At 40.2% G+C, this 25,052-nt stretch overlaps 1 protein-coding gene across 4 annotated transcripts; it reads left to right on the top strand.

Annotated features, from left to right (window-relative positions):
- The first annotated feature begins 1,313 nt into the window (after window positions 1–1,313).
- Window positions 1,314–24,751, top strand: Ivns1abp (influenza virus NS1A binding protein). 4 transcript variants are annotated; one of them, XM_070034234.1, is made up of 15 exons: window positions 1,319–1,607; window positions 7,748–7,973; window positions 9,718–9,846; window positions 10,077–10,246; window positions 10,349–10,424; window positions 12,491–12,664; window positions 12,948–13,073; window positions 14,445–14,552; window positions 19,594–19,723; window positions 19,953–20,177; window positions 20,895–21,016; window positions 21,103–21,229; window positions 21,312–21,443; window positions 21,532–21,705; window positions 22,920–24,751. In XM_070034234.1, the coding sequence occupies exons 3-15, from the start codon at window positions 9,736–9,738 to the stop codon at window positions 23,171–23,173; spliced, it is 1,929 nt and encodes a 642-aa protein (XP_069890335.1). In that variant the 5' UTR covers window positions 1,319–1,607; window positions 7,748–7,973; window positions 9,718–9,735; the 3' UTR covers window positions 23,174–24,751. The 4 variants fall into 4 exon arrangements, with proteins under 4 accessions (XP_069890338.1, XP_069890335.1, XP_069890336.1 ...); XM_070034235.1 differs by lacking the exon at window positions 1,319–1,607 and adding an exon at window positions 2,366–2,429; XM_070034236.1 differs by lacking the exons at window positions 1,319–1,607; window positions 7,748–7,973; window positions 9,718–9,846; ... (2 more) ...; window positions 12,491–12,664; window positions 12,948–13,073 and adding an exon at window positions 13,502–13,620.
- The last annotated feature ends 301 nt before the right edge of the window (window positions 24,752–25,052 follow it).

Genomic DNA, 25,052 nt, shown 5'->3' with positions numbered 1-25,052 from the left:
AAAAATAGTTGTAGATTTAGTTAAAGTGAGGTCAAAGTGGAGTAAGCTGTGTCCCTACTCCAATAATGACTGATGCCCTTTAAAAAAGGGAATATTTGGGCAGTAAACATGTACACAGGACAAATACTGTGTAAAGATGAGTTACCAGATGTGAATAGCCCAGAACAGATCCTCCCCACAACCACCATAAGGAACTTGGACTTCACATTTTCAGCCTCCAAAATATGACAGATTTTTTTTTCTTAACATAGTTTGAGGTGCTTTATCACGGTACACCTAGGAAACAAAAAGACTGAAAATATTCAGTATGTCTCATTAATGTTTTAGCAAGTATTGAGTAGTAATTGGATAGACTGAGTTACCTGAAATATAAATACAACCTACACACATACAGTATACTTTCTTTTTCATAGAGAAGGTAATAAACAAAGGGAAAAAAAAAGTAAAGGTCCTAACTAGGAGTGGTGAAACCAAATAGATCTGCCTTCTAGGGATCAAAGTAATGGGGTACAGATAATTAGGCTTGGCTCCAGACATAAAAGGCCCCCCGGAAGTTAAGATAGGGACTACTAATCTCTCTAGGTTTCTTGTCTAAAAGAATACAAAACCAGTAAAGATTGAGTCTTCCTGAGGAGAAACCCAGAGGACATAAAGTGAAGGTGAACAGGGTTTTATAGTAATAAGGCCAATTGGCTTTGGTAAGCTACTGAATGCTGTCGCCCAAACCAGGCCGAATGAAGAGTTATTCAACCCCTTCTCTTTTTCCTTCACCTCCAAGCTAAGGGCTGTTGACCAACTACACTTAAAGTCCACTGCGGCCCAGTCCAGTCTAGGGCGGCTGCCTGGAAGGAGAAATCTCCGCACCCACGTCCGATCCCTTCAGCTATTGTGCCTCCAGGGAAAGAGAAGCAGGTGAAGGCGGCCTGGGAGAACTAGTTCCGGGACCGTCCGAAAGGACGGAGGCAGAGTTGCAGATCGAGGGAGGAGGGGACAGTGTGACCAGGGCAGGACGGGGCGCGGACGCGGAGGGACGCAGAGCCGTCCCGCGCCGCGGGATCACCTTGCGCTGACCTACTTGCGCGGTGGAGGAGGAAGCGCCGGCGGACCGCGGAGGAGGGCGGGACGGGATGTGGGCGTGCCTGCGGAGGGGGCGGGGCCCAGCGCGGGATCTTTCTGGAGCTCGCCTGTGATTCGCGGATGGGTTGGAGCCGGAAGCGGCCCGGGAGGCGTTGGCGTTGGCGGCGCACGTGGTGACGTGCGTGGGGGGTGCGGTGCGGACGGGCGGGAGCGCGCGGCGGCGGCGGCAGCGGCAGTGTCTCTGGGACGCGCGTGGAGGTCGGGCGGCTGTCTCTGGCGGTGCTGGGCGCAGTCTCTCCGCCTGCTGCTTCCGCGCCGCCGTGCCGGCGATCGAGCGAGTCCTTGCGAGCCGTCCTCCGGTGGCGCCGCAGCCAACGCGGACTGGCTGTGAGTCCCCGCGCCCGGTCGCTGCCAGCCGCCACCGCCGCCGCCTCCGGGAGCTTTCGGCCGGGCCGGTCCCCTCCCGCTTCCTCCTGCGCCCCGTCGGAGCCCCAGAGATGAATTTTTCCATCTCTTCAGAGATGAACCAGGTAATTGGCGCTGGACGTCCGGACGGCGCCGGAGCGCCGAGGGCGCGGCTGGCAGGGGAGACGCGGGCCTGGCGCGGGCGGCGGGGAAGGGGGCGGGAGGCGCGGAGCGGCGTCCGCGTCTCGGGGGAGGACGCCCCGGGCCGCCGGCGTCGCGGGGCCGCCTCGCGTGCCCGGCGCGGCCGTGGTTGCTAGGTCGCGTTGTCCGCCCGGGGCTGGAGCGGCGACGGCGGCGGCTGGGAGCTGCGCGGCGCCGAGGCCGGGGTGGCAGGGCGCTGAGATCGAGAGGTCGGCTGCGCCGGACGGGGGGTCCGGGCGGCGTGGGGAAGGCGCGGGGCGGGAGGGGGTAAGGGGGGACCCTCCGGAAGGAGGGCGCGGGAATCTTCGGGGTTGATCGGGAGGAACGGACCCTGGCAGGGGAGCTGGGCGCTTCCCCGAGAGATGTGCGGGGGCCAGCGCGTGTGGGCGGGGAGTCGCCCGGGCGCCGCGTGGGTCCCCGGGGCCTGCGGCAGAGGTGGCACCGCGTCCCCGATCGCCGTGGGCCGCGGGGTCCTTTGTTCCCGCTCCACGTTGCCCGCTTTCCTTGCCAAGCGCGGGGAGAAGGCGGGAGGAGCTAGGGAGCGGCTGGCCTGACGTGTCGCCGCTGAATGACTGCGGGGCTGGCCAATCGCGGGCGGGGGTGTGCGGGCTCTGGGCGCCAGCCAGGCCTGGGGGGTCTGGGGGGGGCCTGGGGTCGCCGGTGATTCTGGGCTGCTGGCCACACTTTCTCTCTCTCTCTCTCACAAACACACACCCCACCACCACCAAAAAGAAAAAAAGGAATGGGTGCGTATTTTACTCTTTTCTTGTACTAACTTGCTTTTGGAAAAGGATCTTTGGTTGTAAAGCCATGAGAAAAAGACATCGGCTAATATCAGACTTCACGAAGTATGGACGTAGACGATGTAGAGCCGCAAATACTTGGGAAATCCGTGCGCTTTTTCTCCCCATGTGTAATGTAGACAGATGGTCGGAGACAGCTGGCATTTCCAACCAGAAGAAATCGGATGAGCCTAAAAGGCGCAGTTTTGTTTCTACTGTCTGTTGGCAATGATGATTATTATAACACAATAAAGTTTTTTTTTTTGAATCCTTGGGTTGTTGTGGTCTCCTGTTTAGTAATAAATGATAACCCTGGAAGTCTTGCTGGCTTTTGATCCTAGCACTAATGGTTGCTTTAGGAAAAAAATACTGATAATAAGTTCAGGTTGAATTCTGCGGAAACTTCTGTTTTAAAAAGTATTGCAGGAACAACTGTAATTTGAAACCTGATCATAATGTAGAGTTAGGTTGAAACTAGTACCAGGCAGCTTACCAAACCTATACAGTTTGGTAACTGGAGGTAAGCTGGAGTTCATTGATGGAAACCTGCAATGACTTTTCTTTGTACTTTCCTAATAGGTGAAATCTCTAGTAAATTAATACATGTTAATGTGTAGGCTTCCGATTTGTTTTTCTGATTTTTTTCCCCCTTCCCAAGACAAAGCATTTAATTGTCACTTAATTCCCCCGTTTCCTATTAGGGAAATGCCTTAATCATTGATGCTAAATTGAAATGCTTAACAATCATTTCATTAACTTTAGCAATATGGATTGCAGGTTGAAATTCTGAGCACCAACCTTGTTTGCTACAGACTTTAGATAGAAGTATTAGAAATAAGAGTGATGTCAATTAGTGCCTTGTAGGTATTTCAAACCTATGTGTAGATCAGTATTTGTAACCTGTTGATGTAACCTAGATGTCCAGTAAGTCCCCCTCTTCATTTCCTTATTTTTCTCAATGCCTCAAACTAAGTGATTGTTATATTTTCTGGAATTTCAAAATTACTCATTTTGCTAATGATGCTATATCTAAGCAAAAATGTCTAGAGTTCTCACTGCCTTGTCTTCTGTCCACATTTTACCAGTTCTCCCAGGGCATCCCCCCAACTTGTCTGCTCAAATGCCCTATACTTCCTTTTTTAAGTCCTTTCATTCCCCATACTTAGCCATTGTTTAAATGTTAGAATTACTCTTACTTCCTCTCCTACCCTTTGCCATTTGCATCCTGCAGTCTATAGTCTATTCAAACCCAAATAACTGCAGTTTCTGGAATGTTTGTGCTGTCTTCCTTTTCCCTTTTGCTGTTTTCTTCATTGGTTTATCTGACTTCTAAGCTTGTTAGGTGTGATGTTTAAGGGTCAAAATTGGTTTACTCCATGATAGGAAATTTACTCATTACCTTATTCATGTTACTTTAACCCCTCTGTACAGTAATTTTACAATAAAAAACATATTTAAAAAACCCCCAAAATTGGTCTACTCCATTGGGTTATAAATATTTCATTCCAATTTGGGACCGGTGAGTGAGTTTGGTGTTTTGATACAGACGGATGGTAATTGTGGTTTCTGAGGTGACATTGGGAAGCTAAAACTTCTGGTTTTAAAATAGTGGCCTAAGGATGTAGCTCAGAGATAGCATTTTGACCTAAGCACGCATGAGGCTTTGGGCCCAGTGTTGGGTTGGAATGACTGCCTTATGGTTGCCTACCTCAGAAATTGACTTTAACCATAAATATTTGCAGTTTATCTTGAGCTTTTAAAAGTCGTTTTAAAGTCTGATGAGCGATCACTTTTATCTTTCTAAAGTCCAGAGAAGAATTTAGGGGAAGGCCATGCTTCGCCCCCCCCCCCAACAACTATTATAAAGACGTGTTAAATTTCACATTTCACTTCAGCTCAGCTCTATGTAGTTCTGAATCTTAAAAGCAGTTTCTTCGTTTGAGTCCTCTTTTTATTTCTTTGGGTAGTCCTGTGAAATACATTTATCAGAATATTCTATTTGACTTGCTTTCATTTTAAAAGTGGACATGTTGAAAGTATAGTTTAAACAGCAAGTAGTGTACTTTTTGTATTCTTATATGACCCTGAGGATACTTGGGCTTTTGGTATTTTTCAAAGAAAAACGTTTATTTAAAAAAAAGAAAAAGAAAAAACTACCCACAGTTTCTGTGCTTGACCAAAAAAGAAATGTATATTTGGAGTGTAGTTTAGAAGTCTTAATTTGCCTAAACAGATCCTTGACAAAAGTGAATGACCTTTCAAAAGCAAGTTTACATTAACTTAAATGTCATCCAAAGTTTGGCTGACTTTAAAAAGCGTATAGGTTGTATTTTTATAGATAAAAAGGTAAGGCTCATATTAAGATCTTGATATAGAAAAAAATCAAGTACAAAATATATGAAGATATTCTATAAATTTGTATGCTAAGAATTGCTCAAAAAAGTCTTAAGTTTTCTCCTAAGAGACTAGCAATTTTAACTGTCACTTTCTTAGAAAATAAACATGGTAGAACATTTATTATATTAAATAACAGGTGCCATTTTGTTTTTTAGTGTCTGACTTCTTTTTTAAATTTAAATTTTATTTTATTGTAAAAGTACAGAGGGGTTATAGTTACATAAGTAAGGTAATGAGTACATTTCTTGTCAAACATTGTTAACACCCCACTTTTTTTTCTCCCACTTCCCACTCCCTCCTTCAAGTTGTAAAGTTCATTTCCAACATAATGTCTTATAAGTATCCCTGTTACCTTGGCTCACCCTTTGTCTTTTGTCTCTCCATTTTGTTACTCCTCTTCCCTTCCTCAAATCAATAAATATATATACAAGTCACAGGGTGCCAAAATCAGAAACAGTGACAACAGAGGATAAACCAAAGAAAAAAGAAAAATTTCACACAGTACATTAAAAACAAAATAACCAAAAAAAACCCTCTTGTTTCTATATCTTGGAGTTCGTTTTGATTAGCATCATTTTATATGTCACATGTATATAGCTATTGAACTGCTGTGATCTTGTGCTAGGACTATCTTAGATACACACTAATTTCAACAAATGAGGGAAACCAGGAGCCATTCTTTTGTGTATGGGTAGGTTACAAGTTTTCAAATACAAACCCATATTATGGTGTTTAGATTTTTTTTGTCAGTTGTGGTGCCTGAACTCTGGGCATGGGCACTGTCCCTTAGCTCTTCGGCTCAAGGCTAGCACTCTACCACTTGAGCCACTGTGCCACTTCTGGCTTTTCTGCTTATGTGGTGCTGAGGAATCGAACTCAGGGCCTCATGCATACAAGGCAAGCACTACCATTGAGCCACCTTTCCAGCCCTGATGTTTTAGATTTTTAAAGGATGTATTTTAATCATATCAAATAGTTTGTGTGGGGTTCCCTCTCCATTACCTTTGTTCTAGGAGTAGCTTATAAAGCTGTGCAGTGAGTTGCCAGTTATGTAAGGTAGTTTGGCACCCAGTTTGAAAGGATAGTGTGTTATTTCTGTGAAGATAGGTTTGTGTGCACTTGGAGAGCATTTGTTTTATTAAAACTAGCTCAGTAAGAAAGCTGAGAATTGTAAAGCAGTGAAAGTTAGCATTATGTAATGTGTGATCGTTTTGAGGAAGGAATAAGCTTTAACTTACTTCCTTAAAATGAAACCTGTTATGGAGAAACTAGCTAGAGAATATGGGTTCCAGCTCTCTCTCACAGGTTGTCTACCATGTTAAATCTTACAGAATAGGTTCGTTATTAGACTGCCTTCAGTAGCCCTGAAGCAAGAAAATATTCCCTTTGAAATAATTGATGGATTTAGAATATGAGGTTGGTTGATGTGTACAGAAAGTCTAGGTAGCTTTAAGATGTCCATTTTTAAAAGTGCACATTTTACACAGTTCCCTTAGTTCTCTGAATTAGGTGGTGATGTAATAGCAGTTCAAAAGTTCAAAAACAATAAGTCTCAGGCTGGGAGTGTAGCATGCAAGGTTCTGGGATCAATCCCCAGCACTTGGGGAGGAGGAGTAGTAAAAGTAAGTGCCATATAAATTTGAGACTAATAATTGAGGATGTGAAAATGAGTGGGAAAGAATAGGTAGGAGGACTGATTTCCTTGAAGATTTAATTTGTAACAGAATAATTCTATTGGTATTGTATTACTGTATATGAGGAAAATGATCACACAAAGAACAGACCTTAATGATTTCCCTTTTGTTTATTTCATTTATTTCAACATGCTATTCTTTTGTTACTGTTGTTGGTTGTGGGGCTTGGGCACTCTGGCTATATTTGTTTGCTCAAGGCTAGTGCTTTACCACTTGGAGCCCACAGCTCCACTTCCATTTTCTGGTAGTTAAAGAGATAAAGAGTCTCATGGACTTTCCTGAACTTGGCTGGCTTTGAACCACAATCTTCAGATCTTAGCCTCCTGAGTCGCTAGGATTATAGGCGTGAGCCAACAGCACCAGGCTAACATATTTATGAATAGTAAATTTTGTTGTTTTATAAACTTACTATTCTCTGAATAGTAAATTCAAATGTTGATCTACTTGTGGAGGGAAAGATTGGGGAGATTTTGCTGCCTTGGTCTTGAATTGAGAAAGATTAGCAAATAGATAGAGGCAGAATAGACAAGCTGTAAAATTAGACATACATTTCTCAGAGGGTTCTGTATGATGAGGATGGGTAAATGATTTGGCAAAGGCTCTATAGCAGAGGTTGGATTATGGGTTTTGGAGGTAGAACAAAGGTACTGAGACTAGGATGTGTAGAGCATACTTTGGAGTATGTGGTTTGTAACAGTGTTTCCATGTTTGGGATTAGCACTCAAAGGTTATTTGCTGGGTCCTAAAAATAGGCATCTCATAAATTGGAATGTAATAGTAATACAAAGAATAGGAGTAAACCAATGTTTATATATCCCTTAACTCTTAGCAGTCTTGTATACCCCGCTTAAATGATAATTCATTAGCTCCTGCCCCCTTGGGCAGGATTTATTTTAAAGATTGCCTGAGTTGGGCTGTGAAGGTGGCTCAGTGATAGAGTGCTTGCCTCCCATGCATGAGGCCCTGGGTTCGATTCCTCAGCACCACATAAACAGAAAAGGCCGGGAGTGGTAGAGTGCTCGCCTTGAGCTGAAGAGCTCAGGGACAGTGCCCAGACCCAGGGTTCTGTGTGATGTGAATATTTTTGCCATTTGCCTCAAAGTCTGTTAAACATTGTTTGCATGCTCTGTCTAGATGAGTGGCAGGCTTCAGCTGTTCTAAATATCTAACTTAAATCTATCATTGTTGTAGATTATGATGCATGATTATCACAGAAGAAATTCGTGTCTATAGCTTTTAAGGACTTGATTACATCATTTTCAAGCCTGATAGTTTTGGAACCACCATTAGAACTTAAGAAACATCAACATTCACTCCAGCCACCTATCTTCATACCTTGACAAAGTGCTTCCTTTCGACACTCCTTTGTCTTTGGATCAATTTTAGTTCCCAGTAATCATTTCTCACCAGTAAGAAGGTAAGTGAATGAATGCTCAGTGTAGCATTTAAGATAAAATGTTTTTCTGAAGACTGTATTCAGTACAGATTTTTTTCTTTTGGTGTCTTTAAAAAGGCAGAGACATCAGTAATTTTGTGTGTTTGTGTGTGTACATGTGTGTGTGTACACATGCCAGTCCTGGGGCCTGTCCCTGCGCTTTTTTTCCTTCTTTTTTCCTCAAGATTACTTGAGTTACAGCTCTACTTCCAGCTTTTATAAGATCAGAGGCATTGTGCCTTTGTGTCCTTCCTCTAAGATAGAAAGCATTTTTATACTGTTGCCTTTCCTTTATTTTGACTTGTGTGTAGATGCGTGTACTCATACACACACGATATTCCTGGATCTTGAGCTCCAGGCCTGGGTACTGTCCATGAATTTTTTTTGCTCATGGCTAGTGCTCTTGAGTACCCCTTGGCTAGTACCCCTTGAGCCATAGCTCTACTTTCAGCTTTTTTTAGGATAACTTAGTGTAGATAGAAGTCTCTTGGACTTTTTTTGCCAGGGGATCCTCAGATTTCAGCCTGCTGGGTAGCTGTGATTGCAGGTGTGAGCTACCAGCACCACCAGGTCACTAATTTTGACTTTTTTTTTTTGTTTTAAATATGATCAGTCTGGCCTTCAGCTCTATCCTACAGCCTCTTAGGCACTGGGATTATAGATGTGTGTCACTATTTCCATCTCATACATAGTGAAGTTTTGTGAAATCATTTGTTTTTACAGTAAATTTTTTATAAACAACTTTTTAAAACAATAGTTTCTGTTATGATAGGAAATAAGTGGTTTAGAATATGTGACACTTGGGCTGGGAAGTTGGCTCAGTGGTAGAGTGCTTGCTTTGCATGCATGAGGCCCTGGGTTCGATTCCTCAGCACCACGTAAGCAGAAAAAAGCCGGAAGTGGTGCTGTGGCTCAAGTGGTAGGATACTAGCCTTGAGCTGAAGAGCTGAGGGGCAATGCCCAGGCCCAGAGTTCAGGCCCCACGACTGACCAAAAAAAAAAAAAAAAGAATATGTGACACTTAGGTAAGAACAGAAGACAAAATTCATCTCTTTAAATCTCCTTGCCTTGTTCTTTTAAGTGATATTAGGTAGATTCAGTGTCAAGAATTATCAGACTTTAAAATTGTCTGCTTTAAGCAAGGTAGGAAGAAGTTAGGTAATGTTCCACATTTAAAATGAGATTATATATTTAAAGAAAATAGACCGTTCAAGGATTCTAAAAAAGTGTAGGACTGAGATAACAATTATCTCATTTGTGAGTAAAAGGATGACAGCAGCCCAAATCCAAGGAAATCTTCCTGAAAGGCTTCTAAGGTTACCTGTTATATAGTTATCTGGTAGGATAGTTTTATGTAACTATAGTTATAGTATTGGGTTAGGACATTTTTATTTTCCTCTTTCAGAATGAAAGTTATTGAGGTAAGTCTTAGCATCAAAAGTATGGGATACAGAGACAGGCTTTCAGCACAAGGGCTCTTTCAGTCAGGGTTTTATAATTTAGAAAAAGGTTTACGTGCTGTCCATAAGAAAGAATTACAGAGTAAAGATACTGTATTACTCTTGTATTTGTATTTCTTATTTTTTGGCAGTTGGAACTTGGGGCATTAAGGCTTGCTATGCAGGTGCTCTACCCCTTGAGATACATTCCCAGCTTGTCAAATACACTTTTAGATATTATCTGTTATTTGCAAGTAAAATAACTTAGCTCTCTTTCTTCTATTTAGCCAAACTTATACGGAAAAATGATTCCCAATGGATACTTGATGTTTGAAGATGAGAACTTCATTGAGTCTTCTGTTGCCAAATTAAATGCCCTGAGAAAAAGTGGCCAGTTCTGTGATGTTCGACTTCAGGTATTACAGCCTAATTGGGAACTTAGAGAACTAATCTTTTGTTGCTAAAAACATCAGTTACTAAAAACCAAACATAGGTGTCTTCCCCATAGACACTTAATGAAATGAGTTTTTAAGAGAATACTGTATTTAGAAATACAAGTACATTAAGGACACCAGATATAGTAATGATGTAGAAAAAGAAATCTATTGTTCGCAGTACTTATAATGTACATTTTTGGTAATTGCAGGTCTGTGGCCATGAGATGTTAGCGCACAGAGCAGTGCTGGCTTGCTGCAGTCCCTATTTATTTGAAATCTTTAATAGCGATAGTGATCCTCATGGAGTTTCTCATGTTAAATTTGATGATCTCAATCCAGAAGCTGTTGAAGTCCTGTTGAATTATGCATACACTGCTCAGTAAGTACTGTGTACTGTATAGAGAAATATCAGGAAATATTAAGTCTTTAATGTTTTTTAAGTTACATACCGTATGTTTTAAATTCTTAATTTTTTTAATAGGTTAAAAGCTGATAAGGAATTAGTGAAAGATGTTTATTCTGCAGCAAAAAAACTAAAGATGGACCGCGTAAAGCAGGTAGAGTATCAGAAGTCATGTGGAAATTTTGTGATCGGAATTCAGAAATTGTCTTGAAGCATTTTGTTATTCCCAAGAATTTGAAAATGCCCACCCACATCCCCACAAACAAAAAAACCTTTAAGTATGTTGTTTGACTGTTTGGCTTTAGTGACAAAAGTGTTACTTCCTCTTCGAAAGATAATTTAGGCTAATGGCTTATTCTTCAGACAGTTTTCTGTGTTGCTGTGGCTATGTCAGTCCCAGTTCCTTCCCCTTCCCCCAGTCATAGGGAATTTTCCATCTTCATTTTATTGATTAATTGAGCCAACAGCAGGGTTTGAACTCACGGCCTCACATATGCACAGCTTTTTTGCTCCCAGCTGTTTCTACCACATGTGATCCATGCCTCCAGTACGGTATTTTGCTGGTTAATTGGAGATGAAGTCTCTCATATTTTTTCTGCCTTGGCTGGCTTTGAACTACAGTAATCTAGATCTCATCCTCCTGAATAAGTAGGATTTTCAGATATGAGCCATTGGCACCCAGCACTTTTTAAACCTTGTACCACTTTTCAGTGGGGTGACAAGCAGTATTAGGAATTCCAGTTATACAAAAAACACTTCTAAGCTACAGTAAATGTTATTTATTTTTAGTGTAATACACATTAAATTGTAATAATTATACTGCAGGTTACCAACAATAAACCATGGAAATGTGGCCCTGCACAGATGGATGGGTGTGAGCATACCATTCTGGCTGAGCACATTTTCTGGGGACCCACCCAGAGCTGTGCTAGTGAAATCTGTTAAGGAGTTGAATTGCTAGTTTATAGTGTCTGGTATCATGAATTTTATTCATCTGTTTCCCTGGACTTAATCATAACTTAAGCCTCCAATTTTTTTTTCTTCTCCTTTTGGTTCCTCTTTAAAACTACATCTAAGCTGGGCACTGGTGACTCATGCCTGTACTCCTAGTTATTATGAGTCTGAGATGACAGGATCCCGGTTCAAAGCCAGCTTGGGCAGGAATCACAGAAAAAGCTGGAAGTGTTGCTGTGGCTCAAGTAGTAGAGTGCTAGCCTTGAGCTTAGAGACATTGCTTAGGCCCAGAGTTCAAGGCCCAGGACAGGTAGAAAAACAACTATGTCTAGAACTTAATGCCAGTGAGACTTGTTAAAGTAAATCAAAGTCAAAAGACACTCCTCAAATGCACGAAGGCTGTAAACTGTAGGCCATAGCCATCTGCTGTTTTTTGTTTTTATTTCTGTTTGTAATGTTTTATTAGCAAAAGGTGAAGAGACACATTCATTTCTTTTTTGTTTGTTTGTTTGTTGGGGGGGAAGGGTCCAGTCATGGGCCTGAACGCTAGGCCTGGGCGCTGTCCCTCAGCTCTTCAGCTCAAGGCTAGTGCTCTACCACTTGAGCCACAATGCCACTTCCAGCTTTTCTTTTTTCTTATGTGGTGCTGAGGAATCGAACCCAGGGCCTCATGCATGTAAGGCAAGTGCTCTACCACTGAGCCACCTTCCCAGCCCCTAGACACATTCATTTCTATGTCTGTTGTTTTCTTATTATAGTGAGTAGTTGTGACAGAGAGTATGGTCTGCATACAAGCCTAAATAAAAATGTAGGCACTAGTATTGCCAATGATGGAAGGCATGTATGAATAAGGCATTGAAAGAAGAGCTAGCAAACCAATCTTTTTCTTTTTCTTTTTTTGTTGGTTGTGGGGCCTGGACTCTGGGTTTGGGCGCTGTCCCTCAGCTCTTCAGCTCAAGGCTAGGTGCTCTAACATTTGAGCCACAGCACCACTTCCAGCTTTTTCTGCTTATGTGGTGCTGAGGAACCTTCCCAGGGCCTCATGTATGCAAGGCTAGCACTCTACCGCTGAGCCAGCCACCTTCCCAGCCCCAGCCAATCTTCTTAAAAGGCTCATGGACCATTATTGGTGCTGTATCATCACTTGAGCTATGCCTAGTTCCCTGACAGTGATTTTTGGTCCAATTCTAAATCTTTGTGTATGTGCTTACAATATTGAAAGTTAAATTCTTGTTGAATAAATTAGCTATTTACTTCCTTTGCAAGGTTTGTGGTGATTATTTACTATCTAGAATGGATGTTACCAGCTGTATCTCTTACCGAAATTTTGCAAGTTGTATGGGAGACTCACGTCTTTTGAATAAGGTTGATGCATACATTCAGGAGCATTTGTTACAAATTTCAGAAGAAGAGGAATTTCTTAAACTTCCACGTCTAAAGGTAAGGGCTATACATATAAATAGATTTATTACCTAGTTCAAGGCAGAGAAACTTTGTCTTTAAGTAAGTGAGCCATGTTTATGAAAACGATAATATACTGAAATTGTTGTTATTCTGAGTATAGTTTTTTCTGCCTATCAGTTTGCTTTGTCTTGGTTTATCAGTGTCCTTGAAAATTACAGCAAATGTATAGAATCAAATTTTATCATGTAGTGGAGAGTTTGTCTTAAGAATTAAGCATTTCAACACAAATAACACATTTTACTGCTCCTTCCTGTTCTAGTTGGAGGTGATGCTTGAAGATAATGTTTGCCTGCCCAGCAATGGCAAATTGTACACAAAGGTAATCAACTGGGTGCAGCGTAGCATCTGGGAGAATGGAGACAGTCTGGAGGAGCTGATGGAGGAGGTTAGTTTTAAAGTAAATGGGATCTAACAATTCTTAAAAGTTACTTTGTTGTGACATGAAGGATTCCCTTTCACTTTATTTTATAACCATGACCCTAAAGAATTTAAATTTTGCTATAGGTACCCCTAAGCTGAGAAACAGGGGGGGTGTCCAGGTGAGCTGATTGAACTGTTCAGTTTGGTCTTCTGCTCTTCTTTATTTTTTTATTTTTATTTTTTTTTTATTTCTTTGCTTATTATGTGCTGTTAACTTTCTTGAAAGTAGCATGTAATTTGCTTTAGAAATGGGAGGTGGTACTGAAATTTCTGTAGATTCTTAATTTTTCTTCACAGGTTTTTGCTTTAAGTTTGACAAATAGGTAAAGCTTCTAATGGTTGTTCCTCCCCATTGGTTTATCTCCCCATAGGTTTATTAACAAAACTAGGATACCCAAGACTGAAGAAACAAGAAGAAACCTCAAGTGTATTGACACGTAAAGAAGCAGCAGTCCTGCCCCAGTTCTCCTAAGAAAAATCCGCTGTGGGCAGAGAACGATGATGATTTAATGGTGTTTACTCCTTTACAGGATTCTTGTCTTTAAAGCTGTGTGTTTCTCAGTGGTGTTGTTCATACGTTTAGTCAATCAGTCGCTTAACTTTTAAAACTATACAAGAAAACCAGAAATGGTGGGAATTAACATAGGCAGGTGGAGGGAGCAGCATTGGTTGATCTTTCCACATTAGCCCTTCGTAATCACTGAAGGCTTGCCAGTCTGCTCAGTCCATAAGACTACATTATTACTATCTTTTGAAACAGGTCAAACTCCATCTTTTATTTCTGTCATTTCCCACTTGAAAATCAGATGCATTAACTGTCTATTTGCATCTGTCAAGGAGGACTGAAACTTGCTTGAAGTTTTACACTAGTATTTATTTGTTTAACTGACATTACCTACAGGAGAGAAGTATGTTGATGCAAGTCATACCATTTATTTTCAAAGGTGTAAATAATTCTTTTATTGTAAATATGTATATTCTCTTAAGAATCTCCATTGTTACTGGTGCCTTTTCTTTTTCTTTTCTTTTTTTTTTTTTAATGTTATACAATAGAAGCTATGAAAACAGTGAAGATTTCTTTCAAGCCAATCAAGCCAAGGAGTCTTCAGCCAGTCTTAGAAGATTTTGTGTTTGATTTTGGGTTTTTTTGTTTTTGCTTTTTAAATTTTTACCACCATGACATGTATTTTTCTTTACTTCGGGATCCTGCCAGAGTAAGATGTCAAGAAGCTTAAGCAGCACACTGGAGGTTACCTTGAGGCGGTTGTGTATCTGCGCTCTAGTGGAGTAGCCATGGTGACAGTAGCCACATGGGTGTTCTGTTGCTGTTTTGCAGGTTCAAACCTTGTACTACTCAGCTGATCACAAGCTGCTTGATGGGAACCTTCTAGATGGACAGGCTGAGGTGTTTGGCAGTGATGATGACCACATTCAGTTTGTGCAGGTACACATTGCACAGTCTGAGGTAACCTCAGGTTAAAACTTGACTAGAGAACTTTAAAGCATAAATTTTCCTTTAATAAAGGAAAGTGGATAGATTTCATTGGTATAACTGGATAGAAGCACTTTTGGGGGAGAAAACTATTTTAGAGTTAACTAGCATTTTTGCCACATAATCGGAAGTTAACTCAGCAAATTAGAAAACCCCATTTAGATTTTTTTTTCTCATAAGTAGAATTTACATAGTTAAAAATAAGGACAGCAAGATGAAGCAGTTTAGAAATTAGTTATTGTTTTGGCTAGATGATGAAGAACAGTTACAACAGCATATCTAATAGACCCTGTGATGAAAAAAGATACACTTAAGTTGATGACTGCACAAGCAATTAGGCTGTGTCATTAGTGGGCTTTCATTTGAAATAAGAAATGGCATAGCTAAGACGACACTGGAGACCTGTTAACAAGGCTTACAGTGTTTCTGCAGCATTATCAGCTCAGAAGTTGTTGATCATATGTTACAATGTAACCTAGATGTTTCTTGAGCAAAAGGAATTAAGACATAATTCCACTGTGCTGATTTAGTTGCTTTTATTAAACACAAGTATATTCAAACATTTTCAACCATTATTAGAAAACATTTAAGCTAGAACTTCAGCTTAGGGAAAATGTTCTTTTATTTTTTGTATTGGTTGACATTGTATGCAAGACCTACCATTGAGCCACTGCCAGCTCACAAATCATGAACTAACCAATGTGTAAACCCTACCCATTTTTTTTTAAGGTTTCTAGTGTCTTACAAGCCTGCACTTAACCCCTTGCCTATCACTGTTCTATACTGCCCCAAGGAGCCCATTTTCCTGACTAGGTTTTGGCTGATTGCTGTGCCTCTGCTTGAAATTTATAAAAATGCTTGTGAAATAACATACTTTCTTGGCCTTTTAGGCCAGCATTGTACTAGTGAGGAGTAAGCTATAAAGTAAATCTAGATTAAGGTTATTTTCTTTTTTAAATTTTTAATTAGGATGTGACCTGATCATTGTGGTGCTTGTCTATAATCCCAGCTTCTCAGGAAACAGATGGATGATGGTGGTTTGAGGCTAGCCCAGGAAAGACAGTGTTGATCCTAGCTCAGCCAGCAAGCTTGGTGTGATTGTTTACATCTGCAAATTTCTCCTATGTAGGAGATACAGATAGAAGTTTGCAGGCTTGCCTGGACAGGACCTATCTGAAAAATACCTTAAGAAAGACCCTTCTAAAAAATGCCTTAAGTAAAACAGTGTTGGTGTGGCTCAAGTGGTAGGTAGAGTGCTTGCCTAACAAGCATAAGGCTCTAAAAGAATAATTTAGAGGGTAAATGATAAGAGATACTAGTCATCTTTAGGTTGTTATTAAAAGCACTCTGTGGTGTCCTGTGGTGCTAGTGTTTGAATATTTTCTAAAGAATTTTGGGGTTAGAATTAGTTGAGAATTTGGTGCTTCATTTTGAATATTTAGGGTATTTTCTCTGTTAACTAGTTAACTTTTTATTTTTGCCAGTCCAGCGGCTTGAACTCAGCCTGGGAACTGTCCCTGAGCTTCTAGAAGCTCAAGGCTAGTGCTCTACCACTTGAGCCACAGTGCCACTTTCGGCTTTTCTGTTTATGTGGTACTGAGGAATCAAACCTAGGGTTTCATGCATGCTAGGCAAGCACTTCACCACTAAGCCACATTCCTAACCGAACTATAACATTTAAGTTAACACTTTTAAAGTGTCCTTTCAACCATACAAAGATTAAATAACCAGTAAGTGTCAAGCCATGATGTTTGGCATAGAGACACAAAAATGCTAGATACATCCCAGCTCTACCCGGAAGGCCGACATCAGGACAATTCTGTATTTCAGGGCCAACCTAGGCTAAACAAAAAGACATCCCCCTCTCAACAGAAAAATCTGGGTATCGTAGTGTGTGCTTATCACAGATCTAACAGAAAGCATAAATAGGATAGAGGTCCAGACCAACCTGGGTATCTTGAAAAACAAAAACAAAAAAGGTGAAGAAATGGCTCAAATAATTGTTTACTTACCAAGTGTCGAGCCCACAGAGTTCAAATCCAACAATGCCACAAAAAGTACAAGAGTTAGTTCCTGCTGGCAAGACCTAATCAGAGTGGATAAATAATACTCTTACAAGCAAATGCCTGTAAGTACCCTAAAGGAGGTGTAATGAAATAGCTGGAAACCACAGAGGAGGCATTTGTGCAGGCTTACGATTTAGAGGCAGTAGTATCTAGCATATTCAGGAAAGTAGGATCTGAGGGATCACCCTTCAAAGCCAGCCCAGGTGGGAAAGCCTGACAAGCTCTTATCTCTAATAAACTACCAAAAAGACAAAATTGGAGCTGTGACTCATGGTAAAAAGAGTCGTAGCCTTGAGCAAGAATCTCACATGTAGTACCTAAGCCCTGAGTTCAAGCCCCAGGACTAATCCCCGCACACCTCCCCCCTCAAAAAAAAAAAAAAAAGAAAATCCTAGGATTAATAAAGTATTAAAATATTGATTTGTTCATATTTGGCATTTAATACATAATTATTGGGTTAATTACTTCATGATCACTGTATTTCCCTGTTTAAGATCATGTTACTTGGGCAAAGTTGTTTCTCTCCAGGTTGGAGGTCCTGAGTCTGGGAAAGGGGCACATGCAACCTAGATGGGCTTAGCTTTATTTTGGGATAGCAGGAAGAATTTAACTGAGGGAAGAGTAGGAACAGGTAAATAGTTTCAGTAATCCAGTATTGGGGAGATACAGGATAGATAAAGCCCACGAGACCAGTTTGTAGATGTTGCAAGCAGTAACGGGTTTTTTAAAAAGGAAAAGGTTGATCAAGCATGAAAGGATGGATTGTGTACCGTGTATGTATACGCACATACCTCCATAATCATTTAGGAGGTTTGAGGAAGAATTGAGCATGAGTGGGATCCTGACTTGTGTGACTTGCTAGTTTATAGTGCCCTGAATAGGGATGGTGAAGCACATAGGCTGAGCTGCCACATATTATAGGCTTCTGAATAGAAGAAGGAAGGTTGAGATGGAGTCATAGAAAGGTAGGAGCAGGATTAGAGTCTAATCACGTAAAAGCTACCTAATGTGGGGAAAGAAAGTTTGAAGGGAGAGTGTATTTGTAAACTGTTAAGTCATCTGAAAGGTCATAGAAAATTAGCTGGGAATCACTTTCTATCCTAGGCCTGTTTTATAATGCTAGTCTTCAATGGTAGTCATCCCTTTCATTTTTCTTTGTACATTACAGTAGTTTTACTGCAATCAGACCTCTGAATGTGACTATCTTCTATTTGGGGTATACTTCCCCAAGTTAGAAGAGGTGAGAGAGTCACATACTTTGTTACTCCCCAGATACAGCTTGATATCACTAACTTTAGTTCCTGGTGGTTTTCTACTGCATTGTATAAAATGAGAGGCTTTATTCTCAGAATTCCTAACCTTAATTTTTGCCGTTTTATTGGGTAACTTCTTAGAAAATATAGTCCAACTTCTTTGGATTAAAAGAGGTGGTAACAATACCTACATGTGCACATGTAAATCAGTGCTAACCAACAATGTGACATACTCTGCCTTTTCTCAAAGGAGTGCATACATTCTGTTAACTACTTACTGAATGGTCCAGACCTGAAGATGGGTTTAGCTTAAGCTCATCCTCCTGCCTTCAACCTGCTGGGTACTGAGATGATAGATGTGCCACCACTCCAGGCCAAACCTAACTTTTGATCATAATACATTATAGCAATTATATTATTTATCACTTGCTTTTTCTTTCCATTAGCAAGAATTTTCCAATATTAATTACACCTCCCTATGTGGTCTGGACTCTGGTCTGAAGATAAAGTGGGCTGGCCAGATAATTAATTACTAAGGTGGCACCAGTTTGTTTGGCAGTTACTCTCTTAGTAGTTTTGACCAATCCTCCAGTTCCATAAGATCATAGTCCTTGGAAGTGACAAGGACTCAGACTGTGGGAAGAAAGCTATGAAAGCAAACTCATATATGAGGAAGTCTATGTAGTTCTCTTAAGAGTCATTTGTCCACGTGTTACTTCCTAGATCCTTCAATTTTGTTGGATATTTGGTTCTTGTAGTAGTATTTCATTTCTTTTTTTTTTTTTTTTTTTTGTCGGTCGTGGGGCTTGAACTCTGGGCCTGGGCGTTGTCCCTCAGCTCTTCAGCTCAAGGCGAGAGCACTCTACCACTTGAGCTACAGCACCACTTCCGGTTTTCTGGTGGTTTATTGGAGATAAGAGTCTCACGGTCTGTCTTGCCCGGGCTGGCTTTGAACCGCGATCCTCAGATCTCAGCCTCCTGAGTAGCTAGGATTACAGGCGTGAGCCACCAGCGCCCGGCCAAGTATTTCATTTCTTAATTGTTGTGTTGAAGTACTTTTGTCTAGAGCACCGCTCTATTTACATATGAGACAGCCCTAAGGAAATAACAACTTTAGTGCTGCTTGTGATGGCTTTGTTTTTATATAAAATAGTTTGAAAGAGACTGGGTGGCTCTATGTCTGCTCACTTCAGTGGCTATGTATAAAGGATACCAGTGCATATGGTAACGTTTAGTTAGGTTTGACAGTTCGGTGGTGACAGTTACATGTGTTTTTTCTCAGGTAACTCGTGCCATTACAAATTTATGATAGCTTTTGGGAGATTGTATATTGGATCCAAAACAGTACTTGAGCTTATTTGACTTATAGATGGTATTTTTATTCTTCTTCACACTCATTGAGATACTCTTCTGAGACTTGAGCTTTTTGGATTGTTTAAACTGAATGTTTTCAAACTAGTTGTTTAAGTACTGTTTTTATTATCCAGAGCTGGAAATGTGCCAGTAATTTGTCAACTAGAAAGTACTGGTTGTGTTAAATTTAGTGTGTTATCGGTGTCTTATTTAGGTGGAAGTTACTCACGTGCTTGGCAGTGTCATGGACTAGCTCAGGAACAAAGGTACACCAGGTATGGTCTTTGGCTAGGTTTCTGTAGCTACCTTTTGATTTTGCAGAAAAAGCCGCCACGTGAGAATGGCCATAAGCAGATAAGTAGCAGTTCCACTGGATGTCTCTCTTCTCCAAATGCTACAGTACAAAGCCCTAAACATGAGTGGAAAATCGTTGCTTCAGAGAAGACTTCAAGTAAGTATAGGACAATGGCCAGCTTTGTCTTCAGTTTATTCTTAAGGAGCCTAGTCAATTTTAATGATTTTAGATTGACTAAGGAAAACTTCAGAAGCAATTAAATTTGGAAAGCAATAGTAGAATATCCCAATCAGGGATCTGGAATCGAGTCCAAATCACAATCATACGGCAATCAAAAGCATTAATTAGTAATTGCATCATAAACATGTAACTCTTGTGTTTGCAGATAACACTTACTTGTGCCTGGCTGTGCTGGATGGTATATTTTGCGTCATTTTCCTTCATGGGCGAAATAGCCCACAGAGCTCACCAACAAGTACTCCAAAACTAACGAAGAGTTTAAGCTTTGAGATGCAACCAGATGAGCTAATAGAAAAGTCCATGTCTCCAATGCAGTATGCACGGTCTGGACTGGGGACAGCAGAGATGAATGGCAAACTCATAGCAGCAGGTGAATACAGAAGGATTTGTGATTTGTTGGAAACATTTAAGTGGACAAGCCTGTAAAGGAGCATTTATTCTTGCTTGTGGCATGCAAATTTGAGGGCTTAATATACTTAATAGATTTCCATGGCATTTCAAAAGGACAGAAATAATACCACCAAATAGATGTAACCAAGCTAGCCTGTTTATAATTTTTTTTGTTTTAGGTCCGGTCGTGGGGCCTGAGCTCTGGGCCTGGGCGCTGTCCCTTGCTCTTCAGCTTAAGGCTACCACTCTACCTAACTTGAGCCACCGCGCCACTTCCAGCTTTTTTTTTTTTTTTTTTTTTTACTTATGTGGTGCTGAGGAATCGAACCCAGGGCCTCATGCATGCAAGGCAAGCGCTCTACCACTGAGCCACCTTCCCAGCTCCTATAATTTTTTTTTTAAACTATATAGAGCATGAATAAACTTTATGCCAAGAATAAATAACTTGCTCACACTAACAATATTACTTTTGTGAGCCTTTAATTAAAATATCAGCCACTGGTTTCTTAATGTGTTTTGTGGTTTTAATATTTTCTTTGTACATATTATTTGGACCATATTATTTGGGTACGGAGGAGGATCATAAATTCAAGGCTAACCTGGGTTCCATAGGACAGCTTGTCAAAAAAATACATTAACTAGAAACCCTTAACCAGTTGAATATTTTAGAAATAAATCTCTCTGGTTCTTTGAGCAGGTGGCTATAACAGAGAGGAATGTCTTCGGACAGTTGAATGCTATGATCCACATACAGATCATTGGTCCTTTCTTGCTCCTATGAGAACACCAAGAGCCCGATTCCAGATGGCTGTACTCATGGTAAGCATATTATATTGCCATCACACCCTATATTTAGCTTTGTTTCTTTAGCATGGCAGAAATTCTCACCTTTCATTTTGGCATAGGGCCAACTCTATGTGGTAGGTGGATCAAATGGCCACTCAGATGACTTGAGTTGTGGAGAGACATATGACCCAAACATTGATGACTGGACCCCTGTTCCAGAATTGAGAACTAACCGATGTAATGCAGGTAATAATACTTTTCTTCTGAGATAGCTAATATCTAAATACAGTAAGTTATTAATGTATAGCTGTATCTTATGTTCACATAGGAGTATGTGCTCTTGATGGGAAATTATACATCATTGGTGGCTCTGATCCATATGGTCAGAAAGGACTGAAAAATTGTGATGTTTTTGATCCTGTAACAAAATCATGGACAAGCTGTGCTCCTCTTAACATTCGTAAGTTAAAGACTTGTGAAATTGTATGTGTGACTTCACACAGGTTTGAAAGAATTGGTAATCATCTTGGTTTGGCTTGATTTTATAGGTAGACACCAGTCTGCAGTTTGTGAGCTTGGTGGGTATTTGTACATTATTGGAGGTGCAGAGTCTTGGAATTGTCTGAACACAGTAGAGCGTTACAGTCCTGAAAATAACACCTGGACTTTAATTGCTCCCATGAATGTGGCCAGGCGAGGAGCTGGAGTAGCTGTTCTTGATGGTAAGTCTGGATTTGGAGAAGTAAATAATAGTAGCAAGGATTTGTTCTCAGATTCCAAGAAGGTGAAAATGATAGAAGTTATATATACCCTTATCCAATTTAGAATTCAGAAGCAGCCATCTCTGATCAGTGGGGTTGGGAACTTGTCTTGTAGAAGTTTGTTGGGGTTTTATATTGCTGTTGTCCCCCTCTAGTCAGACTCAATACATAAATATAATCACCAGTCTTTTGGTATTTAATGAAGTTCCAAATCATTTTCTTCCATAAACCAAATCCCAGATATTTCATCTTGAGCTTCCTGCCCTTTCTAGTGGTAATTGTAAAATATGATTTCCAAGTGTTGCAGATACAAATCCATTTTTTTCCCACACGAATTGGAACTTAAACCTTCATAGAATACTTTTAATGCCTTACCATATTAAACTTTGTTTTATGTAGACACAGCTTGCTTTTCATACCGGTTTTATTGTAGTTTTAAATTTCTAGTTATGTAATGGTCACCATTTAGCATTGTTTTTTGAAACAAAGCTGAATCTTAATAGACTCATGTGTAGACAGTGTGAGAACGTCTCTTCCAGCATCTCTGGGCCTGGGTGCTGTTCCTGAGCTCTTAAGCTCAAGGCTAGATAGAGCTCTACCACTTGAGCCACAGACAGCACCATTTCCGATTTTCTGGTGGCTAATTGGAGATAAGAGTTTCATGGACTTTCTTGCCTGGGCTGGCTTTAAACTGCTATCCTCACAGTCTCCTGAGTAGCTAGGATACATTACAGGCATGAGCCACCAGTGCCTGGCTTTCAATGGAAAGCTCTAGAATTTCAGTTGTTGCGGAGTATTTACTTCTATAAACTGGACCAGATACACAAACTTCAGTGTATAATGCTATCTAATTTGCCAACCTAAGAGCTGTAAATGAGTTGTTCAACTTTGTGCCTCTCATTTCTTTAATGACTACAAAACAATTATTGAGAATTGAGAAATGTTTTTTAGGTGTTGCACTTCTGTCCATTTTAAGTTCTTTTTATCCATGTCACTCCTTTTTTTATCCCCACCTTCTAAAGAGAGCTTGCATTGGAATTCAGGGAGGTTTTCTGATAGAATAGGCATTTTTACTTAAAACTATTGATTTTTCTATTAATAGGTACGTGTACGTGATTTTCCTTTCATTATTATACTTCAGCTTGAAGATTTATTCTGCTTCATTTCTTTTTTAGGAAAACTGTTTGTGGGTGGCGGCTTTGATGGCTCTCATGCAATTAGTTGTGTGGAGATGTACGATCCAACTAGGAATGAATGGAAGATGATGGGAAATATGACTTCACCTAGGAGCAATGCTGGGATCGCAACTGTGGGGAACACCATTTATGCAGTGGGAGGATTTGATGGCAATGAATTTCTGAATACAGTGGAAGTCTATAATGTTGAGTCAAATGAGTGGAGCCCTTACACAAAGATTTTCCAGTTTTAACAAATTTAAGACCCTCTTAAACTAACAGGCTTAGTGATGTAATTGTGTTTAGTAGAGGTACACTTGTGAATAAGGAGGGTGGGTGGGTATAGATGTTCATAGATGTTGTTAACAGCAACACAAAGCTTTTGCATATTGCATATTATTAAACACGCTGTACATAACTTTTTGTGTTTGGGAAGGAATGCAAAGATGAAGGTCTGTTTTGTGTCTTTTTAAGACTTTCTTTGGTTATTTTATCTTTTGGAAGTTGATACTATAAAAGAATAAACAGAATTGATTGGGCATGTCACTTCAAGAAGTCCCTTCTCCACATTTGTTTTGCCAGTTTGCACATTCAGTGACTCCTCCCTCAGTTGTTTATAATGGGATAGAAGAATAGGGTTTAAACATGTAGGCAGTTGGGATTTTTAAGGACCCTTTTTCAATAACTGGAATACTCTATAACAAAAGATACTTATTTAAATAGATAACAATGACTATTTTTGTTTTTATTAAAAGCTGACATGCCTACCAATATTTAATCTTTTATGATTGCCTTTTTATAACTTTTTATATTCTCAGCAGAGTGCTTTATCTGTTGAAATAAAATGTGACAAACTCAGTTACTGAAGCAGAATGGCAGTCTTTAAGGATGCAGAGTAGGGCTTCTTAAATGCAGACTTGGTAGCACTCGATTCAGCTGCTTTTTTTTTTTGAGAATGTAGTATTGACGTTTGTTTGAACAGAGTTGCTGCTGAACAGTAACATAGTGATGATTTGGTAGTTCAAGTATTAGTTTGAATTAATTTGACAAGTATAGGACATTTAATGGATAGTGATAAGAAAAATGAAGCATTTTATCATTTTTCCAAATCCTGTTTTTATCATGAACAAAATCTTGAACAGAGCCTTTGATGGGGAAGAAAATAATTACTACCAACTGTTGGGTTTGTGAGTGCGGCCCTTATCAGAACTATATTTTTGTTCAGCTTTTCTATTTGTCTGGATAAATACTGGTTGGGATGAACTGGTATCCGATGTATTGTTACACACCTATCATATGGTACCAAAATGATGACGTCTAATGCTTGCAGACACATTAAAAGGTACCTTGGCCGAAGTCCTTGCACGATGGGATGAATATCCAAATGTTTGTCTACTCATTCGTTACTAAAAGTTAGATTTTTTTTAATATATAAGGATGAACTTAAGGTATTTGTAGAAAATATTCACCCAGCATCTCACATTTGGAATAAGGGGTGATATAAAATCTTTTTTTCACAGAAAATGAAGAATGCCTGAACCTAAAGAGCTGGTGAGATGACTCTTCAGTGGCTAACTTGGGTTAGGAAAAGGTTAGACATTTGTTCTGGTGGTCCTTTGCCACCTGGTTTCTACCAGATTTCAGAGAACTACTCAAAAAGAAAATCAGACCACCTGGTTACTAACCATTTATGTTGCTTTGTTTCTGGACTAGAACTAGTTTAGCAAGTTAGATTTGAATTTGCTTAATATGATGACTGTTCTTTACATGGATCTGTGTATGTTCTATTGAGCTCAAGGAAATAAAGTTTTAGATGAGGATTCAGCACTTAAGATCCTTGAAATTATTTCATAAGTAATATGCTTCATGCAAATAAATGGGAATACTTTTATGTCAGAGTTTTCCTTATTACCATTTATGACAAATGGGAGTTTGGTGGCTAAAAAGTCATGTGTTTTATGGCACTGTGGTGCTTGTTTTACTGGTGCTCTACTACTTGAGCTATGCCTCCAGCCTGGCTTTTTTAAGATGCTCATTTTAACAAAATGGTGCTTAATGGACATTTTGTTTTACAGTGTTTTAGAATAGATGAACAATAATACTTTGAATCAGCTGTAAACATACTGAATTTTC

Source organism: Dipodomys merriami, unplaced genomic scaffold, assembly GCF_024711535.1.
Source record: "Dipodomys merriami isolate MVZ:Mamm:240054 unplaced genomic scaffold, mDipMer1.0.p SCAF_24, whole genome shotgun sequence".
Classification (NCBI taxonomy): Eukaryota; Metazoa; Chordata; class Mammalia; order Rodentia; family Heteromyidae; genus Dipodomys; species Dipodomys merriami.
The sequence above is the reverse complement of the archived record's forward strand: the minus strand, read 5'-3'. Positions and strand labels throughout refer to the sequence as shown.